At 32.9% G+C, this 22,646-nt stretch overlaps 1 protein-coding gene across 4 annotated transcripts in view; it reads left to right on the top strand.

The window, feature by feature from the left end:
* Nucleotides 1-22,646, top strand: part of Ube4A (Ubiquitination factor E4A) — a 163,990-nt gene that overhangs the window by 105,641 nt on the left and 35,703 nt on the right. For 3 of the 4 annotated variants that reach the window (XM_085817017.1, XM_085817018.1, XM_085817016.1), the window contains 2 exons: nt 404-655; nt 14,198-14,461. In XM_085817017.1, coding sequence (XP_085673143.1) covers nt 404-655; nt 14,198-14,461 — 516 coding nt within the window. The remainder of the gene's footprint in view (nt 1-403; nt 656-14,197; nt 14,462-22,646) is intronic. The other variant, XM_085817019.1, reaches the window with a different exon arrangement.

Raw genomic sequence — 22,646 nt, 5'->3', positions numbered from 1 at the left:
GTCAGTTCGACTTCAGACATCAGACAATGTGTTTTTGGATGTAAGTAAAGAAGCATTGAACTCTGAACCAGTCAAGAGAAATATATGTAAAGGTGGTTCTTGGAAGCATGTTTGAAATTGTGAAGGTTCCTGCCTAAATCAGAAGAGTTTATATCTCTGCAAAAAGCAGATAAATTCCATACAGATACAGAGAAGTTTAATATTTAGAATAATCAATAAAAATAAATTTTTTATTATGAAATTTAGCAATCTTGATTATTTCTAAGTGGTTATATAAATTCATCTTTTTTTTTTTTTTTTTTTTTTTTTTTTTTTTTTTTTTGTAATGAAATATAATCCTCTCTTCACTTCAACCACATTTGCTATCATTTTATCATGCTATTAATGAAAATGTTTCTTCTAGTATATGAGCAAACTTCGAGAGATCCAGCAGCAGAGGGACAGTGGATCTTGGAATTCTTTATCTTCTGATCAGCAACAGCAGCAAGAAGGCAATTTCCAGCATATGGGCCTGCTCGCTAAGTTTCATAATGTTATGAGCAATGAAACTATTCACACTCTTGAGTGGCTTACAACAGAAATCAAATCAATATTTTGTCACCCGAGTATAGTAGAACGTATCACTGGTATGCTGAATTACTTTTTGTTGAATTTGGTAAGCATCATTTTCTCTTGCTTGTATTTTTTACTTGATTTTGCCAAAAAATAATACAACAGAAAAATATCTTTTAAAATGACCGTGGTTAAAAAAAATAATGGTAGTAAATAACTGCAGAAAACATTGTGAATTTAATAATTTTAAGCAAATTTGTTATTACTAGATTCTATTTAATAATAATAATGTAAAAATAACAATTTTTTATGTCTAAGGCAGCGATTCTCAACCAGTAGTACATGTACTACTGGTAGTACACAAAGAAACAAAAGTATTTTTAACTATAAAATTCAAAAATTAAATACCCCAACATCCTGTTTAAATTTTTTCTCTAACACTTGTAAATTTCTGTGATTCTGAACTTTGTTCAAGGTCAATGGCTGCTCATAGACTTTAGCAAAATATTCCATTTTAATTTCACAAATATTCTTTAGCCGCAGACGTAAACAAAATTGTCATACGTGATGTTTTTGAAAGGAGTAATAGAAATTGATGTTGTATTTAATAGGAAATAAAAACAAGTTCCTGTAAAAAGATAATAGTACCTCATTAAGTCTTTTGAAGTTGATTTATTTATTAGCATGTCTACACTTTGTGTCGCCACTAATTCCAGGCTCACATTGCTCTAGATTCAATTAGAATAATTTTTTTATGGTGATTTGCTGTCTCAACAGCCAGTATTTTGTCTTCGTGTTGCTTTGTATTCCTTACTTTTCTATTGGATTTGAGAATATCATCATTTGTTTGTGAAGAACTTATAATGTATTATGCATTTAAAATATTTGTGAAAAAATAACAAAAAAAACCTACATTTTTGAAAATGGTCAGGATTGACTAGTGAAAAAAGTGATGATTCACCAGGGGGTGGATCCAGGACAATCTACTAGCACTAAGAATATTGAAAAGAAAAGAATAATTGTTTATAGAAAATATAATGAATTTTTTTTATCATTTGGGTTTACTTGGAATGGAGATGAAGTGGACCCTCAACCTCAGTGTGTTGTTTGCGGTGAATTGTTATTCAATCAAAGTTTAAAACCATCATTTCTGAAAAGACATCTTGAATCTAAGCATTCAAATTCAAAGGATAAATCTGAAGAATATTTTAAGAGGAAATTATCGTAGTTAAAAAATAATAAACATGTAATGAGAAAACAAGTAACAAAGCATTTTGTTACTTCAAGTAAAACAGCTTTGGAAGCTATTTACCTATTAAGCCTAAGAACTGCCAAGACTGAGCAGACTCGCATTAATGGAGAAAACCTTATTAACAGTAGGTAAAAATATATTTTTAACATTATTCAACGAAAAAATGGCTAATGAACTTAATAATATTCCATTATCAAACGATATGAATTCAAAAGTCAAGGAATTCATGAAGTGGCAAATTCTGTAAAAGAGTCACTTATTCAAAAAATAAATCACAGGGAGTATTTCACATTGCAGTTGGTTGAAAGTACTAATATAACAAACTTTGTTCAATTATTAGTTTACATACATTTCAAAGAAGATAAACGAATCGCCGAAGAATATTTATTTTGTGATTCATTTCATGATAGAGCAGTTTCAAGTGAAATTTTCAAAGTAATTGACAATTTCATGGCTGAGAAGGATATTCCTTAGGATAAGTGCAGTGATGGAGTTCGGAAAACATTCTGGTGTGATTTCTCAAATAAAGAAAGTGACACCTGAAACTAAATTTACTCACTGCTCCATTATCATGAAGCTTTAGTGGCCAAAACAATCCCCAAAACCATTTTGAGTCAAGTTTAGAGAAAATTGTAAATTTTATTAAAAGCTGAGCTTCAAATTAAAAAATATTTACAATTTTATGCCAAGATTCGGGCAGTGAACATAAAATGCTATTGTTATATTCTGAAGTAAGATGGTTATCCAGAGGCAACGTTTTAAATCGTCTTTTTGAACTTCAATCAGAAATTCAACTTTTTCTCTGTGATTCAAAATTTGAATTGCAAAATTGTTTATTTAGTGAATTATCGTTAATGCGTTTAGCATATTTAGCTGATATTTTTGGAAAGTTGAATTAAATTTAGGATTACAAGGATATTGTTAATTTGTTTACCATTAGTAATAAAATAAATGCAATGATAAAAAAAACCTCGAGCTAATATTGGATATAATATTTTACTCGAGAATTGGATAATAATATTTTACTTTTCAGCACTTTTAGAAGGTTTTCTAACCAAAAATAATTTGAAAATAAAAGAATTAGCATCTGACATTAAAAATCATTGTTTTTCATTGATAAATAATTTCAACACATATTTTCCCAAGGATTATGAAAAAGAAAACTGGATTAGAAATCCATTTTGTTCAAATGTACCTGAAATTTATCTCGTGAAGAATTGCACAGTATCACTTTAGTACTTTTCATACCTCATAGAATTTTAATATTATTTTTAAATAAAGATAAACATAAGTTTGCTCCTGTTTTTATGGTACATACTATCAAGTTTCTCCAAGTCAAAATTAAAAGAAAAATAAAAAGGTTTTTTAAGTAATCAGAAATTTGAATTTTTGAAAAGTTTTGCTTATAAATGCTTTAAAATTTTACTGAGGCATGTATTTAAATATTATGTGTGTATGGATTCATAATGGATTGAATGTGCACAGAACTGATGATAGTTTAATCAAATTTATCTCATACAGCTCATTCAATTTTTCTCAGTATGACAGAGCACAAGCAGTAATTGCCACATCAACTACTAAGAACAATGCAAAGTGCATCTAAAAGGCAAAGGTTTCACAGAGATCTCTCAATGCTCTCCCTCTCAGGAAATCACTCTATTGAGTTTGGGTGTTGCAATCCCGAAATGCCCTAGCGCCTCAGGGGATGAACTTTTTAGTAAGACAGTTGTCATGATCCTGTAGCCCCAGTGATCTGTCCACTTTTCTGCCTCCTCTCCACTGAGCTGTAACTTTTGTGCTTTCATTCTCCCTTGTGGTTTTTCTCTTTGGAGGTTGGGCTCGTCATGAGAAACTTGTACAGCCCTTGTCTCTAGTTTTCTAGTGGCAAGAAAACTGCCCACATGTTTGCCATGTTTTGAGACTGGTGTCATTGGAAAAGAGGGTACTGGTAGTTGAGGGGCGAAGTACTATCCTCAACACACTGTTTGGCTTCTGCTTCAGCTAAATGGGTGGCACTTCGTTGTCCTCACACGTGTCAATCGGCTGGCCTCCTGACCTTAGGGTCAGCGGCTTGGGGATAAGCTCTCGGGAGTTCCTCCGTTTGGGAAAGCCAACACTGGGGCTTCAGTTTGCATATAGGTCTGGCTAGCCCTAACACAGGATCTTGTTGGATTTGTGATGGGTGGAGCGGCCAGACCCGAATCTTTTCTCTGCTCAGCATGGCAATTTCTAATATATATTTAATAAATCACCCTGAATCTAGTCATGTCACTCCAAGTACTGATTGTTCTGGAAAGTTTAGTATAAGGACAGTACATACCAATGCAAATGCAAATGATCCTAACCATTGCCCACGCTGCCTTGTTTTCTGTAGTCCTTCTGGTGAGCTGCAAAAGATGTCTTCTTTTGTAATCAATAAGTGCATTCTTTCTTTTATTCTGAGCCAAGAAATGTAAAGTGTTTCCATTCTGGAAACTTACTTATTGATATAACTTCGGTCACCCAGTCTGCTTCCTTACTTCGAATAACCAATTTTGGGCAAGCTACTATCACTGTAACCGGGCATAAAACACTGAATTATTGTTGGGGTGTGATCTTGCAAATGGACCTTCTGTTTGTTCCTGAAGAAGAGATCGTAGCCAAGCTGTCTGGATCAAAGTGTCTGCTGTGCTAAGCAGATCAGGATGCTTAAGGAAGGTCAGTTGATCAATATGAAATGTGATCCTGACTTTCAACTCTCAGATCTGTCTAAGAATATTAAGACTGTATATCTAAGTTGTCTTGTGAGACCTTATATTCCAAACCCTATGCGATGCTTCCAATGCCAGCATTTCAGCCATTCTAAAATGTCCTGCTGTGGCAGCCTGACATGCGCTCAATGCTCAAAAGATTGGCGACAATTATGACAATTGCACCGCTGCGCCCTTCTGCATAAATTGCAATGGTGAATACCCAGCATTTTCTCTCTCATGCCCAAAATGGAAATTAGAAAAGGAAGTGCAGACTGCAAAAGTTACTAGGAACATACCATAAGCCAAACCAAAAGCCTAGTTCAAAGCACTCAGCTTCAACAAATCTGTCTTATGCCAGTGCTCTTAAATCAGCTCTTGCAATTTCCACCCAGACTTCAATTAGTACACAGACTACACCAAATAAAACCCAGCATATTACATGCAGCCCCCCCCCCAAAAAAATGAAATTCAACCCATATGATAAAAAAAAGTAATTCAAAGCAAGCCAAAAAATGCCCCTCCAAAATAGAAGCCCTAGCAATATCCCGTTTGATGACGTGGTCACTAAATCTTTAGATTCAGATGGTATGAAAGTTGAGGAGGGGCTAGAAGTTCCTAAACATTTGCTTCCAAGCAAAACTAAAATGCAACACAGAAAAAACAGACATCTAGCATAAAGGCCACCCTCTTCTCTTGGAACTGTCATGTCTTCCACCAAAATATGATGAACATCAAAGATATCATAAATTCTCATCATCCTGTTTGCTTGGCAGTGCAAGAAACAAACCTGAAACCAGAAACACAAGCAAAACTTAAGAGTTTTTCTTTCATTAGGAAAGATAATTTTGCAGGTGAGTGTAGAAGTGGAGGAGTAGGTCTCCTCACCTTACTAAATGATCCATCAAATGCACTTCTTTGATGACATCCCTCCAAGTTGTTCTATACAAGTAAATTTTCATATTGTTGTTTATTTGCCTTCAAATGAGCACATTGATCAACAAGATTTAAATGACCTTCTAGAGCAGCTATATGAGCCTTTTATTTTAAGAGCAATTAAATGCAGTGAGAGAAATCTCACTGCATTTAATTCTTCCAACTCTGAGTCATATAATTGAGATTTTACCATGCTTGAGCTAAAGAGAGCTTTGTTACAGACACATAGGTATTGTCCAGGCCTGGATGGCATGAGTTATGAAATGCTGAAGCATTTGACCTATAAGAAACTAACTGCCCTTCTTGCATTTTACAACCAGATATCGAAGGAGCACAGTTTCCCCAGTGCATGGAGGAGAGCTGTTGTCATTCCTGAAGTTAAGGTGGGGAAAGACCCAAGCAATCCCTCAAACTATCACCCTGTTGCCCTTATGAGTTGTGTATGCAGTCTGTTTGAAAAAATGGTAAACAGCCATGTAGTCTATTTCTTGGAAAAGGATAATATAATATCAAAGCAGTTTTAGAAAGGGAAGAATAACCATATGTAATGTTCTTTTTAGAAACATTTATTCAGAAAGCCTTTGTTAGAAGAAACTTTCTTGTCCATGTCTTTTTTTTGGCATTGAGAAAGCCTTTGATAAGGCATTGAGATATGTTATATTTCATGATCTTCATGACAGTGGCTTGCATGGCAACCTATCATTTTTCAAGCACTAGAACTTTCAAGTAAGGACTGGCTCTGTTATGTCAGAGGTTTTCGAAGAGGAAGAGGGTGTGCCTTAAGGCTGTGTGCTTAGCATAACGCTGTTTAGCTTAAAAATAACTCTGTATTAAAAGAACTTTCGCCCACCATTATAGGATCTTTTTATATATTTATGATCTTCAAATTAACTGTTGAGTGGCAGGTATGAGACAGAGGCAATTACAGATAGCTTTGAACAGAATCGAGGAATGGTCAGATAGAAAAGGATTTACTTTTTCGAAACAGAAGGAAAAAGGAAGTAGTAGAAAGTGAGGTCTCCATCCTGAGCCTGAATTATATCTTAATGGTTCAATGATTCCAGTTGCACCTGAGGTAAAGTTTTTAGGGGTGATGTTTGACCGAAAGTTGACTTTACTTTCTCATATCTTAAACCTAAAGAAGTGTGTGAATATACTAAATATTTCAAAAGTCTTGGCGAACACCTCTTGGGGTGCAGAGCTCTGCTCTATGCTTTGCACTTACAGAGTCCCTGTGCACTCTAGACTGGACTATGACTCAGTTATTTATGAATCTGCTCAGTCTTCAGTTTTGTTAAAACTAGATCCTGTTCATCATCAAGCTCTACAGATTTGTTCTGGATCATTCAGGACATATCCTGTCCAGAGCCTTTATGTTGATTATTATGAACCATCACTTAATCTAAGGCATGAGGAGTTGTCTCTTTTGCACTATTTTAATATACAGTACAATGTCCGTAATCCGGACTCATCGGGACTTCGGCGATTCCGGATTAAGGGGTTTTCTGGATTATAAATTATCAATTTAAATCTGGTAAGATGGCATGCAGAAATTATACAATTAAGAATATGAAACCGTAATTTATGAAATAAAGAGCAATTATGATCTAAAGGGATTAAAATTTACAAAAAAAAAAAAAAAAAAAGGCTTAATATTTATTTGTTTACTTTATTAAACATTTCTTTCAATGTAAGTTGTTTAAGTTAATTCGTTTTTTGTGCTAACACTTTTTCTTTAATTCTATAAACAGACATAATTTCTTGTTTAGTTACAAAGTTCTACTGTTCAAGTCCTGTAATTGCTGTTTCAAGAATACCGACTAATATGTCAATCGAAATTCTTTTGCTTTCAATAACCTCTCTGCCACTTTCTTCACTATTGGAAGCATGCATGTGTAAACACTTTACTGACTTTACGCGCATGCGTAAATGCTGTACATGCATGTGTAAATGCATTATGCGCATGCATAAGTTTGTGGCTTTGAGGTCCGGATTATAGATCATTCCGGATTACGGACTTTGTACTGTATTGTCTCAACCCAGCCATCCTGATAAGCTGTGTTTGCTTGATAATATCTGTGACATTTTATTTGAAGCATGTTCATCCTGTGTGCCTTTTTTTTTCTTTAAGGGTTTGTTCTTTGATTGTGGAGAATTCTCTATCTGATACGTCTCCACAAGCAGTACAGCATTTTGAAATGAAAATTATATATTATGTGCTTTTGTACACATCAAAGCTATGCCAGAAAAAGTTCATAATTTATACAGACTCGTATGTGCATTGAAAACTGTAGAAGCATTTTCCAGCACTCATTATCCTGTAGTCATGGAAATTCTCAAATTAAATTTTAACTTACAAAAGCTTGGCTACCAAATTCCTTGCTGCTGGGTTTCCGGTCATGTTGGTATCAGGGGAAACCAATGGGTAGACAAATCGTAGCCAAATCAGCTTTTGATTTGTGCAGCTCATGTGTTCTTATGGATATTAAAAAAGTTATCAAGAAAAAGGTGCTAGATATAAGTGGCAGCTATTATGGTATGCTCAGGTTCGTGAAAAGCTTAAAAAGCATGAAACCTGTAGTTGACTGCTGGGGCTCGATGGGAAACCGAAGGGAGAAAGTAGTTTTAATCCGTCTTTCCGTATTGGTCACTCTCGTGTCACACACAGTTACCTTTTGAAGTTTGAGAGTGAACGTGTTTGTCCCCATTTTGATAGTGTTCTCTTACAGTGCATCATATTTTAATTGAATATCCGTACCTTAACACACTTAGATTGAAGGAAGTTAAAGACTCGCTTCTTGACCGCATAATCGGAAAAGAGGCCAATTCTAATTTATTTCAGTACCTGAGGAAGACTGTTTTTGTTATTTAATTTGGTATACTTCTGTTGCTGTATCTTTTGTATTTTAGTGATATGCATTTTAATGTATCACATGTTTTATGATTTTACAGCTGTTTTCACATTTGATATTATCTGAAATATAGGTCCTGTGCATGGACAGCATTCATCATTTTATCAGTTCTTCGGATTTTATGCTTTTCTTGTGGTTTTAATCTTGTTTGTTTGTCTATTTTTCTATATATCTGTCACTTACATGTAAAAGCATCTGACATGTCTTCGGCACATATAATCTTTAAAACTTTGTGCCAGGAAACTTCCTACCTCCACTCTCAGTACTCTGAAATAAACAAGTGAGAATTGATGTTCTTCACGGTCTTATGTAGTTTTTTCCTTCCAAGAAATATCCAGTACCTTCCATTTCTTGAAATTACTGGAAGGCATATATTGTTTAAAGTAACATATAAGGAAAAAAAAATTGGCAATTTCTCACCAAATTTGGCACAAAACGTAGCCCAAATCATTGCTATGCTATTGCCTAGCTATTTATCTCAATGTTAAATGGATGTGTGCTTGTTGTAACCTTTTTTTTTTTTTTTTTCCAGAGCTTCTTCTCTTGATTTTATGTTACTTCATATTATGTTATGCAAGATATGCTATGATTTTACATATAATTGCATTAAAATTATTTACATGTATACAAAATCTGTGATAATATATTTAAAAAAGCAAGATCAATATTATTATGAACATTAATGATAGAAATTATTTTGATAAATAAAAAATATTCATACAGTGTTAAAAGTAGGAAATTCAATTGTTCAATTATATATTTACATTAGATGTGCTGCATTTAAGTTTATAAAAACCATACCATTTTGTTAGAAAATTAGATATAACGTCCCTTTGAAAGTTAGTCATACATTGTCTTAAGATTTTGTTATATATATATATATATTTTTTTTACAGCAAAAGAATGCTTGCATTTATGTGAAACATTATTGTAAATTAGTAAAATTATTTTAAAGCAACTTTAAGTTTGTAAAGAAAAAGTATTGAGCATTTGAAAATATATGTACCCCAATTCAAAAGTTTTGACCGATTCTATTGCCCTGCATTTTGTCTCCTAATTCAAATAACTTTTCTCAGCACTTTCTAAGGAATTCAAAAACATGAAATAAGTTGTTTTATGACATCATATTTTGCACTGTGAGAGTGGCATTTTCACTTCCTCAACTGGAGGAAACCTCATCCTGTGTAATTGCCTTTTTAATGTTGAAATCACCCAGAAAATTTTATCATTAACTCCTTAACTGCCACACAAAACGTACAAGATTCAGTGCCACCATTTTTTACACAAGCACACGTAGTTATGTGATGTATTAGGGGAGAAATAAGTGCAAGTTTTGCTGTCTAAAAACAGTTCACTTTCACAAAATAAAAAAGAAAAAATCAAAATACAAAATTTAATGTTTAGAGTAAAAATATAATATAAAAATTTGGAAGTATAATAATAAAGATCTCAAAAAAAGGAGTTTCAATCAATTTATTTTTAGACTAGTAAAGGCCTTAGTGTTGTACCTTGTAAATATGTATACCTAAAAAAACATATATTTCTCTGGGATTGGTTGGATGCCATAGGCAAGCTTTTCATATCAAGTCGTACCCAACATCGAGCATCTTTCAGAGAATAGTTGCAATCCTCTTCATCTGATGTAATATCATATTCTTGGGTGTCCGATCCTGAAGATGACGGAAAGTAATCATCTGTACCATTATTGGACATATTCGTAAAAAAAAAGCACCTACTACAAACAGTAAACGAAAATGAAAGACACAGAATTAAAAAAATATGTTTTATTTAAACAGAAACACAAGCAATAACCACGTAGTCATTACTTTCACAGTTTCTGAAACATCCCCCTCTCCAATTCCTCCCCCTTCTCTGAAATAGTATCCTCCTTCGCATACTCTGTCAAGGTCATTGTAGTGTTGCATTCCAAAGCTTTGCGAATAATTTTACTTGTAGCAGCGCAAAGCAAATGATAGTATTTTGGAAGGGCATATATGTGCCCGGGACAGTTATTGCATCGGCTGAGCAAGCCGTATATGTACCTCATGGCAGTTAATGATTTATTGCTCAGTGTTCGACTACATGGAGCACCCAACTGAATCTCTTCTGAAACCATTAAATTCAACTGTAATTGGATAAAACTGCCTTTATAAATATACTTTGAACTTTTTTAAAAAAATAGTAGATGACAGCATATCACAAGGAGACCCAGAATTTTCACTTATGATGTGTTATTAAAATCCACTTATTGTCATGTAATTTTTTTTTTTTTTTTTTTGATACAAAAAAGAATTGTTTGAAAAAACATTTCTGTATTATTTGTTCTATATTTTTTGAATTTTTCATACAAAAAGCATGCACAGAATCGTTGAATGAAACAGGGTGTTCCACCAGCGGAAATACTGCGCCTTTAGCGATCTCATGCTATTATGCATTAAAACACCCATTCTTAGGAGAAAACATCTGTTGTATGCGTTTTCTGTTTCTGTTGTTTTTGGGGGGAATAAATTAAACAAAGCAGTATTGAGGGGTGAGGTGTGGTTTGTGCTATGAAAGTCCTAATATGGGCATCTTGAAATTTTTGTGAGTAGTTTCCATGCTTGAGACATCCTTATTTAGAGCTGCACGAATTTTTTGCTGTCGCTTTTTAGTCTCATTCCCATTTATTTTCAATAATTGTGTAGATATTTTTTGTGTATGTATATCTTATAGCTTATTTTTCTTTATTGTTAATGTTAATTGTAATTAATTTTTTATTATTAATTTTCTGTAAATGACGGGGAGATGTCTAACTCTTTCCGAAGTGTTAAAAGTGCTTCATGAATTACCCTCGAATTCTGAATCATAGCATGAGGATAGCAGCGATACTGAGATATACGCTGCTGAACCACATGTGCAATCTGATGATGATGTGTCAGATTAAACTTATTTATCTGATGAGGAGGTTGATGATCCATCTCAGCCAGGCCTGTCTATGCAGCCTCAAGTTCCTACTTGGATTCTAAACATATTGTACCATGGAACAGAAGCCGGCCTCACAAAACAAGTTTTGTGTACAAAACCTGCAAAGTTTGTGCTTTTATCAAAAAGGTGTGACGTGCTTTGAGCAACTTCACAAAGCTAAGAAATCGAAAAATTTGTAAATATTTTTGTATATAGGACTTATAACATATATTCATCTCATTTATCCATATATATTCAAAAATATTGTGCATATCCAGAAAACCACGTATGCAGCCATAATACAGTGTTTTTCATTACTATACAAAAGCTTCTACTCATTTTCGTGCTTCACTGCAATGCTCGCTTAGTTACACTTTTAAGAGCTCTGGTGGCGCAGTGTTCCACCTCATAGAACACCCACAAAATTAAAACGTGAGTGCAATTTTTACCAAATTTTACATGTGTAGGCCTAAATAGACTGCATACAACTTTTTTTGTTGAAATTCTGACTTTAAAATGTAGTGCACCACAAAGGGTTAAGGGGTTAAACCTGTGCTGCATACAGAATATTTGAGTGTTTACACAGCAGTGTAAGAGAATGAAAACCATTGTGTGAGGTTTCAAGTATTTTCTCATTCATAGTTCAAATGCTTTTAGGAGTTTTATGTAATAGTCATTTTTCACCGTCTTCCCATGAATGTGTGAAGTTTCCATGTATTACTACAATGGATGTGCTTTGCCATTATCATAGAACATGCTTTGTCAATCACTTTTATGTTACTGCTTTTGAAATCCCTCTATTATTAAATTACTGAAGTATGGGTAAGTGAATCATCACCATATGCATATTGTAACATTTGTCCAAGTGCTTCTTTATGGCCTTTGATTTTTTTCTTTTAATGTGAAATTAAATCACATCTCTCCAGTAATCAGGGAAAAGTCTTCCTCATTTGCTGTGACAAAATGCACCAAATGTTACTCATGACAAAATACTGAAGGTCATGGCTATTCAGCTATTGATATACCCTTCACCAAACTCATTACTGGTTACATCTAATGTCAAGAAAGAGAAATAGAGGCAGTCATGAAACTTTTCAGTCAGCCTTTGTACATTTTCTGGAGATAAATTTGTATTTGCCATTTATTCTGAAAATTCATCCACAAACTGCTTACAGCTTGCGTGCAAATATTATACTTCTCACCATATTCACTAATATATTGGAATTCTCTGCTTTTATCCCTTTAAATGTAGTGTATGTAGTTGTTTGTGTGAATATTCTTAACCAGAATCCAGCTTTAAATCTCTGTAAAAACGTTTGCTTACCTGATAATTACCTCTTAGAAATTAATTATATTTTTCTGGCACCTTTGAAGGGTTTCTGTTAATAAACAGCACTCAGCTCTGAATTTTTTTTTTTTTAAATCCCAGCAAATGTCTGAACAGATCAGTAACTTCATATCTTTTTAAGTATACATAATAATTTTTGCATTGCCATCTTCCACATCGTTTGGTCTTTAGTTGAGAACCAGAAAAACTGCAATAAAACTGAATGTAATAAATTAAAATGGATACAAACTTGTTAATTTAAATTGAAACTTTTATGCAGTATAAACAAATTTTGAATCCTTCATGCTGATCCCTTGTGGCAGATTCAAAAAGTATTTGCAGTAAGTTCAAGCTGTGCTAGAGCATGGGAGTTGCTTACCAAAGAGTGTGAAATGGAAGGGCAGAGTTTATTTCGTAATCAGTATTAGGAATAGAAGTCTATTGTAATAAATTCAGTAATTGAATTTAAAAGGGTTATTTAGGGATTTCACTGTTTTTTATATTGCTGATATGAAAAGAACTCTGTTGTCTAAATGATTGCATATTTTTGACAGCTAATTATAACAAAAGAACTGTAGGATTTTTTATTATTATTATTTTTTTTTTTTTTTTTTTTTTTTGGGTGTGTGGTGGTGGTGGTGGGGATAAAGAGTACCTTCTTTCAGAGATTGTAGTTACAATTGTATTAATATTATGCATCTATATAGTTCATTTTAATTATGTGTAGTGTTACAGATTTGGTATTTCAATAGCTAATGTTAGTTGAATTATAAATAAAATTTTTTTATTTCCCATGCAGTGCAGCGCATGACGAATATCAAAAGAAAGCTAAGCCGGAAAAATACAAAAGCGCGTGCATTTAACCTTTAATAAATAAATATCTCTTTTTGATTTCGAGAAAGTACTAGAAAATTCTCGCGCATTTTAAAATCTTGTAAAAAGAAGGAAAACCTCTCAATTCAGTTATTTTAGTTCATTTGTTGTTGTTTTAAGAGTTTGTTTCTTATGTTGACTAGCGAATTCGCAGATTAACTTTCTCTAGCTGTTTTGAATTAAGTTCTCTTGAACGTTTGAGTAGTTAAAAGATAACTACTGTGAGATATTGTAATACTGAACGAATATCTGAGGAAAATTAAGCATTTTTATTGTGATAATAATAAATTTTGTTCATTTTTTATCGGACTTGTGCATTCAATTCAAACGAACCCATACGCATGCATCAGTATTATAAAAGTAATATTTACCAGCAGAAGGGAGACCAAACAGATAATATTGTAGTGAATTTATCTTTTAAAATTTTATTGCTCTTAACAAATGAAGTGTTGAAGACTTTATGAATACTTTTTTGTGTGAATGAGCTTGAAAATGTTGTTCTTAGAATTCTATGGATATGCAATAGAGGAAGACTCTTATTTTGTATTGTGCATTATTTAAAATTTTAGTTAATTTATAATATGGGATCAGTTATATTCTATCACAAGTTAGTAGTCAGTAATTTTGAGAGGAAAAATATTAGTTTCATGTATAGATTTTATTACTATTTCAGGTTGGACCCCAGAAGAAAAATTTCAAAGTAAAAGATCTCAAAGAATATGAATTTAAACCCCAAGAACTTGTATGTGACATTTGTCGCATCTATCAGAACTTGGGTGCTTGTGATGATGAATGTAGTGAACTGTTTTGTTCTGCTGTGTCACGAGATGGCAGATCTTATACACGGGATTTATTTCCTCTTGCCCAAGTTGTGCTGAACAAAATTGGACAAAGTGTTCTCGCTTCTCAACTTGATATTATTGCAAATAAAGTCCATGTAAGTTAGATGGGTTTTTAATTAATATTGATTCTTTTTTACTTTGAATTGAATTACCTTCTAACTTATCAGTTGCATTTATAAAGAATGAGTAAACAAGGATAAATTAATACAGAAATTTGTTTATTTTAAATACTGTGCTTGCTAATGCAGTATCCACTGCTTATTAAACTCACTTTTTAATAAATTCAGCCACTTATAACGTTCAAATTTTCAGGAATGAAAGTAAATCTATACTAATCAATAGAAGTATCACCATTAATTAAACTCATCTCTGCCGCTTACAAAATTCAAACAGGCAAAAGACTGATTCTAGATAAAAGATGTTTGTAGTTCATTCATTTATATGTCAGTTATGTAGGGCTTCAATATAAAAGGTGTAGTAATATTTATTATATTAAAGGTGTAGTAATATTATTATATTATGTCCAGGGTATCTTGGTTTTAACTACACTGACCAGTAAAAATTCTAGTCAGTGTAGTTAGAACCAAGATACCCTGGAGGTATTAGGTACCCTTCCCTAGTCCTTGCCTGGCACTGTTTGTAAATCCCTCTGTTTGGACTAACAGAATACCTGTATCTTATTATTAACAAAAGCAGTTCTCTAGAGGCATTTGAAACAAGTTCTTTAAATGTAAATGAGTGTTTCCCAGGATTCAAGAAAATATGATGCTTAAGTGAGCACTGGTTCCCTTTCTCGAACACCATCCAATAAGGAATGGAAGTGCATATATGCACATTGAGTTTGCAGGGTGCTGTACAAAAACATCATGAAGTGTTTCCTTGGATTATTGTACATTGAGTCGTCCATTGGAAAAAGGGTGTGGTCTTTGTAGGCTGAGGAAAAAAGAAAGAAAGCGGTAATTATGCCTATGATAATCATGAAGTGAGATGGCTTGAAGCGGGAATTTTGGATTTGAACAAATCAGTCCTTGCCAGACACTGTTTGTAAATCCCTTCGTTTGGACTAGAGATGAGAGTGACAGAATATCTTATGATTAACCAAAGCAATACTGTAGAGGCATTTGAAATGAGTTCCTTAAATGTAAATTAGTGAGTATTTCCCAGGATTAACCCGCGAAAACACGCGAGGCCCGATCGTTACAAAAACGTAATACAAAAATTTCTCCCTTTGGTGAAATTTTTCGACCTTCTCAGTAGCTGTGTTTAAAATCATGTACTTGTCATTCACAAGCATTTTCGGAATTTAACCCTTTACCTTTTCTCAGAAACTGAGTAACTGGGCTTCCCAGGCCCGAGGCGCGCACTCGCATTGTCATTTAAAATTGTGAAAGAGATTAGGCAATTGCAAAAAAGGTCTTGCTATTTGAGTTATGACGATGAAATGACAGAAACTATTAGCGGAAATGTCGACTGATCAAGATACAATTAATGAAGAGGACGAAGAAATAGTTGGTGAAGAACAGTTTAGTGATCACCAATCGAATTCTGAAGAGGCATTAGACTCAAGCGATGAATCTAGTAATGAATTAAGTAATTTTGCGTCCGTCAACGAATTGTTATCTTTGCAAATATAATGTGATAAAATGGAATAAAACAAACCAAGACTTGATGTGAGAACTCTTGCTCACAACATTGTGAAAAAAATTACTCGGAAATGTTTGTGAAGCAAAATTTGTGTCCTCCCCTATGAATTCTTGACACTTGCTTATGGATAAAATAATAGTAAAAATTCTAGTAGATTGTGCAAACATTTATATCGGATCCATTTCCGTCAAATTTGGAAGATAGAGAGATGCTCGATCCATAAATATTACAGAAATGAGAGAATTTATCGGTCTTCTTTATTTTGGAGGACTCCACAAGGCTTCTCATGTAAATGTTCTCGACCTTTGGGTGACTGACAGAACAGTGCTTGACATTTTTCATCGAACAATGTCTAACAAACGTTTTTTATTTCTAATGAGATGTTTGAGATTTGATGACATAAGAGATTGCTTTTCTAGAAGGGAAATAAATAAACTGGCTCCAATAAGATATGCCTTTAAAAAGTTTGTTGAAAATTGCAAAAAAGTTTACAGTCTTGGCGTAACGGACCGAAAATCACAAATTTGCAGCGCTATGTGCAAGAAAAATTATTGTGGTAAACACAGCACGATTATTTGCAAAAAAATTTGAAATGTAAGTTTTATTTTGAAATTATTGCTGTAAAAATTTACTATTGCATAAATGAGTACTAAATTTCATTTGCGCTCAAAAAGAAATCAGTTTAATTTTTGTTGTTAATGATAAATAATTTCAGTCTTAAAATTGTTTTAAAATACAATTTTATTAGACTTATTAAATTAAAAGTATATTTTTATACACTCTTTTTTATTATTTAAATGTTTTTCTTCAATTACACAAGCAGTTTTATTTTTGTTTTGTTAAGAAAAACGCTTTGGGCCTACGGAGTCTGACGCGCATCCTCGCGTAGCAAAAAGCAGCGCGCGTCTTTGGCAGATTAAAGAAAAGGTGATGCTTAAGTGAGCACTGGTTCCCTTTCTTGAACACCCTGATAGGGAATGGAAGTGCTTACACACATTAACCCCTTAACTGCCGCGGAAAACGTACAAGATTCATTCCCCAGTGCCACGGTTTTTCACATATCCGCGCGTAGTTATGCGATTTATTAGGGGGAAAATAAGAGTAAGTTTTACTTTCTAAAAACTGTTTACTTTCACAAAATAAACAGTAAAAGAAAAAAAAATGAATACACAAAATTTAATATTTTGAGTAAAAATATAATAAAAAGATGTAAGTATAATAAAAAGGATGTTTTTATAATAAAAAAGGTCCCTATAATGGGTTTTCGATCAATTCATTTTTAGACCAGTAAAGTGTAATATCATGTTTCAGTGTTATATACCTTGTGAAATCAGTATGCCTATAAAAACATATATTTCTTCTGAATTGGTTGAATGCCACGATATTGTTCTTGATTTTTCGTTTGCAAGGTGTTGTTGGTTCATATACTCGTCTACAAAACGGTTAGTTTCAGTAGCACTATAAAGCACGAGCAGTTCATCAAAAAATAATTCAAAAAAGATAAATGGGTTTAAAACATCCGTTATATCTTTCTTTATTCCTGGAACCTACTACAAAAAGTAAACGAAAACGGAGGACACAGAATAAAAAAAAAAAATACATTTTACTCAAACAACACTAGCCACTACCACGCAGTCATTACTTTCAGCATTTAGACACGTCCCTCTCTTCAATTTCTCCCCACACTTCTCTGAAATAATATCCTCCTTCACATACTTCGTCAAGGTCATTCTGGTGTTGCATTCCAAAAGTTTGCGAATAATTTAACGGGTAGCAGCGCAAAGCAACTGATAGTATTTTGTAAGGGCGTATATATACGCCCGGGGCAGTTAACGCATCGGCTGAGCAAGGCGTATATATACGCCCGTGGCAGTTAAGGGGTTAAGTTTGCAGGGTCAAAAAAAAAAATGAAATGTTTCCTTGGATTATTGTACATTGAGTCTTTGATTGGAAAAGGGGAGTGGTGTTTGTACGCTGAAGAAAAAAGAAAAGAAAGTGTTAAATTTTGTCTATGATAATCATGAAGTGAGAGATCAGTTTGGCAGGTAAAGTGCAATCTTCCTGGTGGCTAGAAGCGAGAATTTTGGATTTGAATAAATCAATGGAAGAAACATGTATTTGCTGAGTGTATGACTTGTAACGTACCAAAAATGCCTGAACAAAAGGATTTAAGGCTGAAAGATTATGATACATTTAGTAAATGCAGCCAAAGAGAAACAGCATTTAAAATGGGAATTTCTCGAGTAACAATATGCAGTTTATTTAAATAAAGATATAAAATTGGTAAAAAAACTGGCAAAAAATACAAACGTGTCATGGAAACGCAAAAAGGATGGAAAATTGAGAGATGTTGAAACTGCTCTTCTAGAATGGTTTCAAGCAATGAGACTAAAAAATTTTCCAGTTTATTAAGTTCTTTTGATCACCAAAGCTATAGAATTTGCTAAAAAGCTAGGAGAAAGTTTTGTGCCAATTGAATGGATAGCTGAAAAGATGGAGAGACAGAAATAAAATTGATTATTAAAAACTACATGGTTAGAAGCAGGAGGCAGATCATCATTCAGTTGAGGACTGAATAAAAGATGTTTTTCCAAGCTTCTGAAAAAATACAAGCCACATGAAATTTATAACATAGATGAAAATGGTCTGTTTTCTGCAGCATTTTACCAGAGCATCATTAATGCTTAAAAGTGAGACAGCAGCCGGTTTTAAGAAATTAAAGAATTATTTTGTTATTAATGTGCAATATCGATGCTAGAATTAAGATGCCATTGTTTATTGGAAAAAGTAGAAAGCCACAATATTTAAAAGGAGTCCAGATTTAACCTTTAACTTGCCATAATAGTAAAACTCATGGATAACTAGTAGTATTTTTACTGATTTCCTTTTGGAATGCGACAAAGAACTGAAAAATGAAAAAAAAAAAAAAAAAATTGCTTTACTGTTGGAATGTGCTGAACACTCCTCTTATATCATTCTGAATCCTGATTCTTACATTACTTGCTGCAAATACAATTTCAATCATTCAGCCTATTACACCAAGGTATTACAAAAGCTTTTAAATTCCATTACGGAAGAGATGTCATTCATAAAAAGGTATACAAATTTAAACCTTGTGTAAATGTAAGCACTTCGAAGAATGCAACTAAGTCAATATCTTTGCTAGAATGTACGCATATTGTGGTCAGTGCATGGGAAGCAGTCTATAAAAACACAGAAATTGCTTTAGAAAATGTGGTGTTTATTAAGCCACAGAAAAATCGCAAGATATTTCTAATATTTCATACATCAATGATAGAAATTATGATGATTCATTTTTAGAATATGTTGCAGTTAATGGTAGTATTGAGGTAGCATGTGAAAGCACTCATTATGATGTTTTAGAAAGTGTTAAAAGAGCTGTAGAAACTGACAGTCAAAATGATATGGAAGTGGTATATGCCAACCTTAGCTAAATCAAGAAAAGCACTGAAGACTCTGAAAAGAAATCCTGAATTGAAAAATGAAGGTCAGAAAAGCTAAAAAGCTACCAACAGTTTTATAAACTTTAACGTACAATCGAAAGACTGTTGGCAAGCAATTAAAAAAAAAATAAAAGTGGACAGAGCAGTTCTTTCTAAATTTCACTAATTATAAAATAATAAAATCTTTGTATTAAAAAAGTAAATTTATAAATTTTGGAAATAATTTAATTTTACCATTATAAGGACTTAATTATTAGCTACTATCTTACAACGTAAGTTCAAAGTTGGTACTGTAATTCACAGTATTGAGATCACTATTTATTAAACTCAGCCACTTAAGCTCATATATGTTTGGAATGGAAGGGATTTTAATAATTGGTGGGTATTGTATTTTTAATTATATTTTCATGATGATCTTGTTTAAAATATGTTTTTCAAAGATTTAAGGATTATGGATCATAAAATATTTATTTCACTTATGTAATTTATTAATACTATTAGACATAGGAATCAAAGGGTGAAAATTTAAAATTCCTTCAGTCTTTGTTAGATTCTTTTCTTCTTGGAATGGGTTCATTCTTAATCATAGTAATCCACAGTATTCATGAATAAGTGAATGCATGAAGCTTGATTCACACACACAAAAAGACACATTTATTTTATGCAAGCAATTATTTTTCCTGTCATCACAGGTCAGGAACTTCTTTTCCGTTTAACTCAAATTTTCATAATTCTAGTATCACAAAAATAATGTTCTAATTATTACACAAATTTAGTAAATTTTAAAGCTTAACCTAATGAATATCAAATTATTTAAAGTTCTGTTAAATATCTTCAACTAAATTTTATTAAATATCTTCAATTAAATTTTGCAAAACAATGCATAAAAGCACCACTACATTGCATTTACACATAATACTAAATAACAATGTTCAAATCTTCAGTAACTAATTCGCCAACAAATGAACATAACAATGATAATGATAAATTCAGTTGAAGTATGTTAACTTAGTCACAGTCCTTTTAAAGTGAATTTAGTGCTGTATTTCAAATGGATACAGAAGTTGGACTAATCTCCGAGTTTTCCATCTCTAGTTCTAATACTATAAGCTCATAGCTTCCATCATGGTTGGGGAAATCTTCAATGATCTAACCCATTTTCCAGATCTTTTGTGGAAAAAGTTCATCCACCACCAGATTATGCTGATCATAGGTTCATAAAATATTCACTTCTTCACCACTTTCATAATAAATTTAGTAAGTTTTCTCTGTAATTAAAATGTCTCAACAAAGTATTCTTGTCTGAAAAGTCTGAATGTGCAGGTGTTAATTGAAATGGTTCTTCTGGCTTTGTATAGGTATAAGTTAAAGGTCTTGAATTTACGACTTCTTCAACTTTGATCAGGATTGTCTCTTAATTCTTTTACAGTCGATGAAGATCTTCCATTTGCTTTCCTCAAACTTGTTTTTACGAATCTGACTATCCTTTCATAAATCCCCCCCACACACACCATGCTTTTCTTTCAAGGATGTACTTCTATTTGATTTGGTGGGATGAAAAATATTCCTTTAATATCAAGGTGATTGACTCAATCTTCATATCTGGCTTAAGTCCACTTCAGCTCGTTTGAATGTTTTAACATTATCCATATAAATGATGGAAGAAAACCTTTCTTAAATATAAATCTTCTGAAAGCGAGCATGACTTCTTTTGTTGTCATATTTGAAACTGATTCTAGATGGAACAGCTCGCTCACAGCACAGGTAAACAAAAATATATAAAATTTACTGCCACTGATTTTAACAAAGAGCGACCCAGTAAAATCTATTCCTGTTTTCACAAAAGGTGGTGATTCTGTAATTCTATCAGCTGGTAGTGGTGCTGTAACTTGCATTCCTGGATGAGCATTATAACATTTACATGTTATGCATCCTTTTAGAACAGAGTTTATGTACTGTCTTACTCTTATAACTCAAAATCTTTCTCAAATTTTGACTAACATATCAGAAATTGTGGTATGATATACCTTCTCATGATCATCCTTAACTCTTTCAGGATGGGCATCCCATATACGCATTCCCTAAGAATGTCTCTTACAGCCGGGCGTTCCATCCACACATCACTGGAGATTGCATTCCGAGGATGGGTGATGCATATACGCATTTTAAGCTGGAACATTTTTCTGAAGGCCACCAGATGGCATCCTGTGTCCGTTACTTTTTAAATAAACACAGTTTTAGGTTCCTGACCTTGAGTTTGATATATTCTGCCTGACTTTGGTATTTTACTCATCAACTGTTTCGGGGGTGGGGGGGGAAGCATAGACAGAGGTCGGCTCTTTAAATCGCGGGGTGCAGATTATAAACATTCGCGTCTCTGATTTATATCCAATTCCTTTTTTTCATTCTATTTTTTCCTCTACTATGTACGGTCTTTTAGGGTTACTATGTGAAGTTCTGTTACCTTTTGAATTGCCTTCAAATATATTTCCATTTCTTCTCTTTTTATTTTAGAAAGCCTCACCTCCAGTCTATTATGGTGGGAAGGCGCTATTTATCAGAGGAAGGATATCATCGTTATGGTTAATGAACCATTTACTAATGCAGATGAGAGTGATGATTAATTTTCTAAAGAGTTAGAAAGTGATACTTTTTCTAAGAGTTAGAAAGTGATACCTCTCTGTGCTTCAAGATTTACCACATTCAGTCTTCATTTAAAATTTTGTTACTTCTTACTGTAAATAGTCTTTATTGTGTTGTTTTGTTAATTTTAAACTTTATTGATGGATTTTATCAATTAAAACTTAGGAATAATTTGAATAGCACTTCAAATTATCTCTAAGTGTAATAATTTGAAATAAGTAATAAAGTGTAAACTTTGTGTAATAATTTGAAAATTATTTTACAAGATAAGCAATTTTTTAAGTATGTTTTCATGTAAAATAAAAAAAAAAAACGTTAGTGCTAATTTTAACATATATAAGAGCTCAAGTAATAATTGAAAATGTTACCAAAAATTACGATGCTAAAAGTAAAACTTCTTTTTTTTATTATTATTATTATTATTATTATTATTATTATAAAATTAGGCTTAGCAATACAAAACCTTCATCCAGTTCGGTGACTGTCTTCGATTCCCTTCCGTTTCGCACTAGTGTCTTAAACAAAGGTG

This window comes from Stegodyphus dumicola, chromosome 5 (assembly GCF_044657685.1).
Source record: "Stegodyphus dumicola isolate Sdum_Otavi_A_Nest chromosome 5, ASM4465768v1".
Taxonomy (NCBI): Eukaryota; Metazoa; Arthropoda; class Arachnida; order Araneae; family Eresidae; genus Stegodyphus; species Stegodyphus dumicola.
Note: the sequence above shows the minus strand (reverse complement) of the source record. Positions and strands in the feature narration are given on the sequence as shown.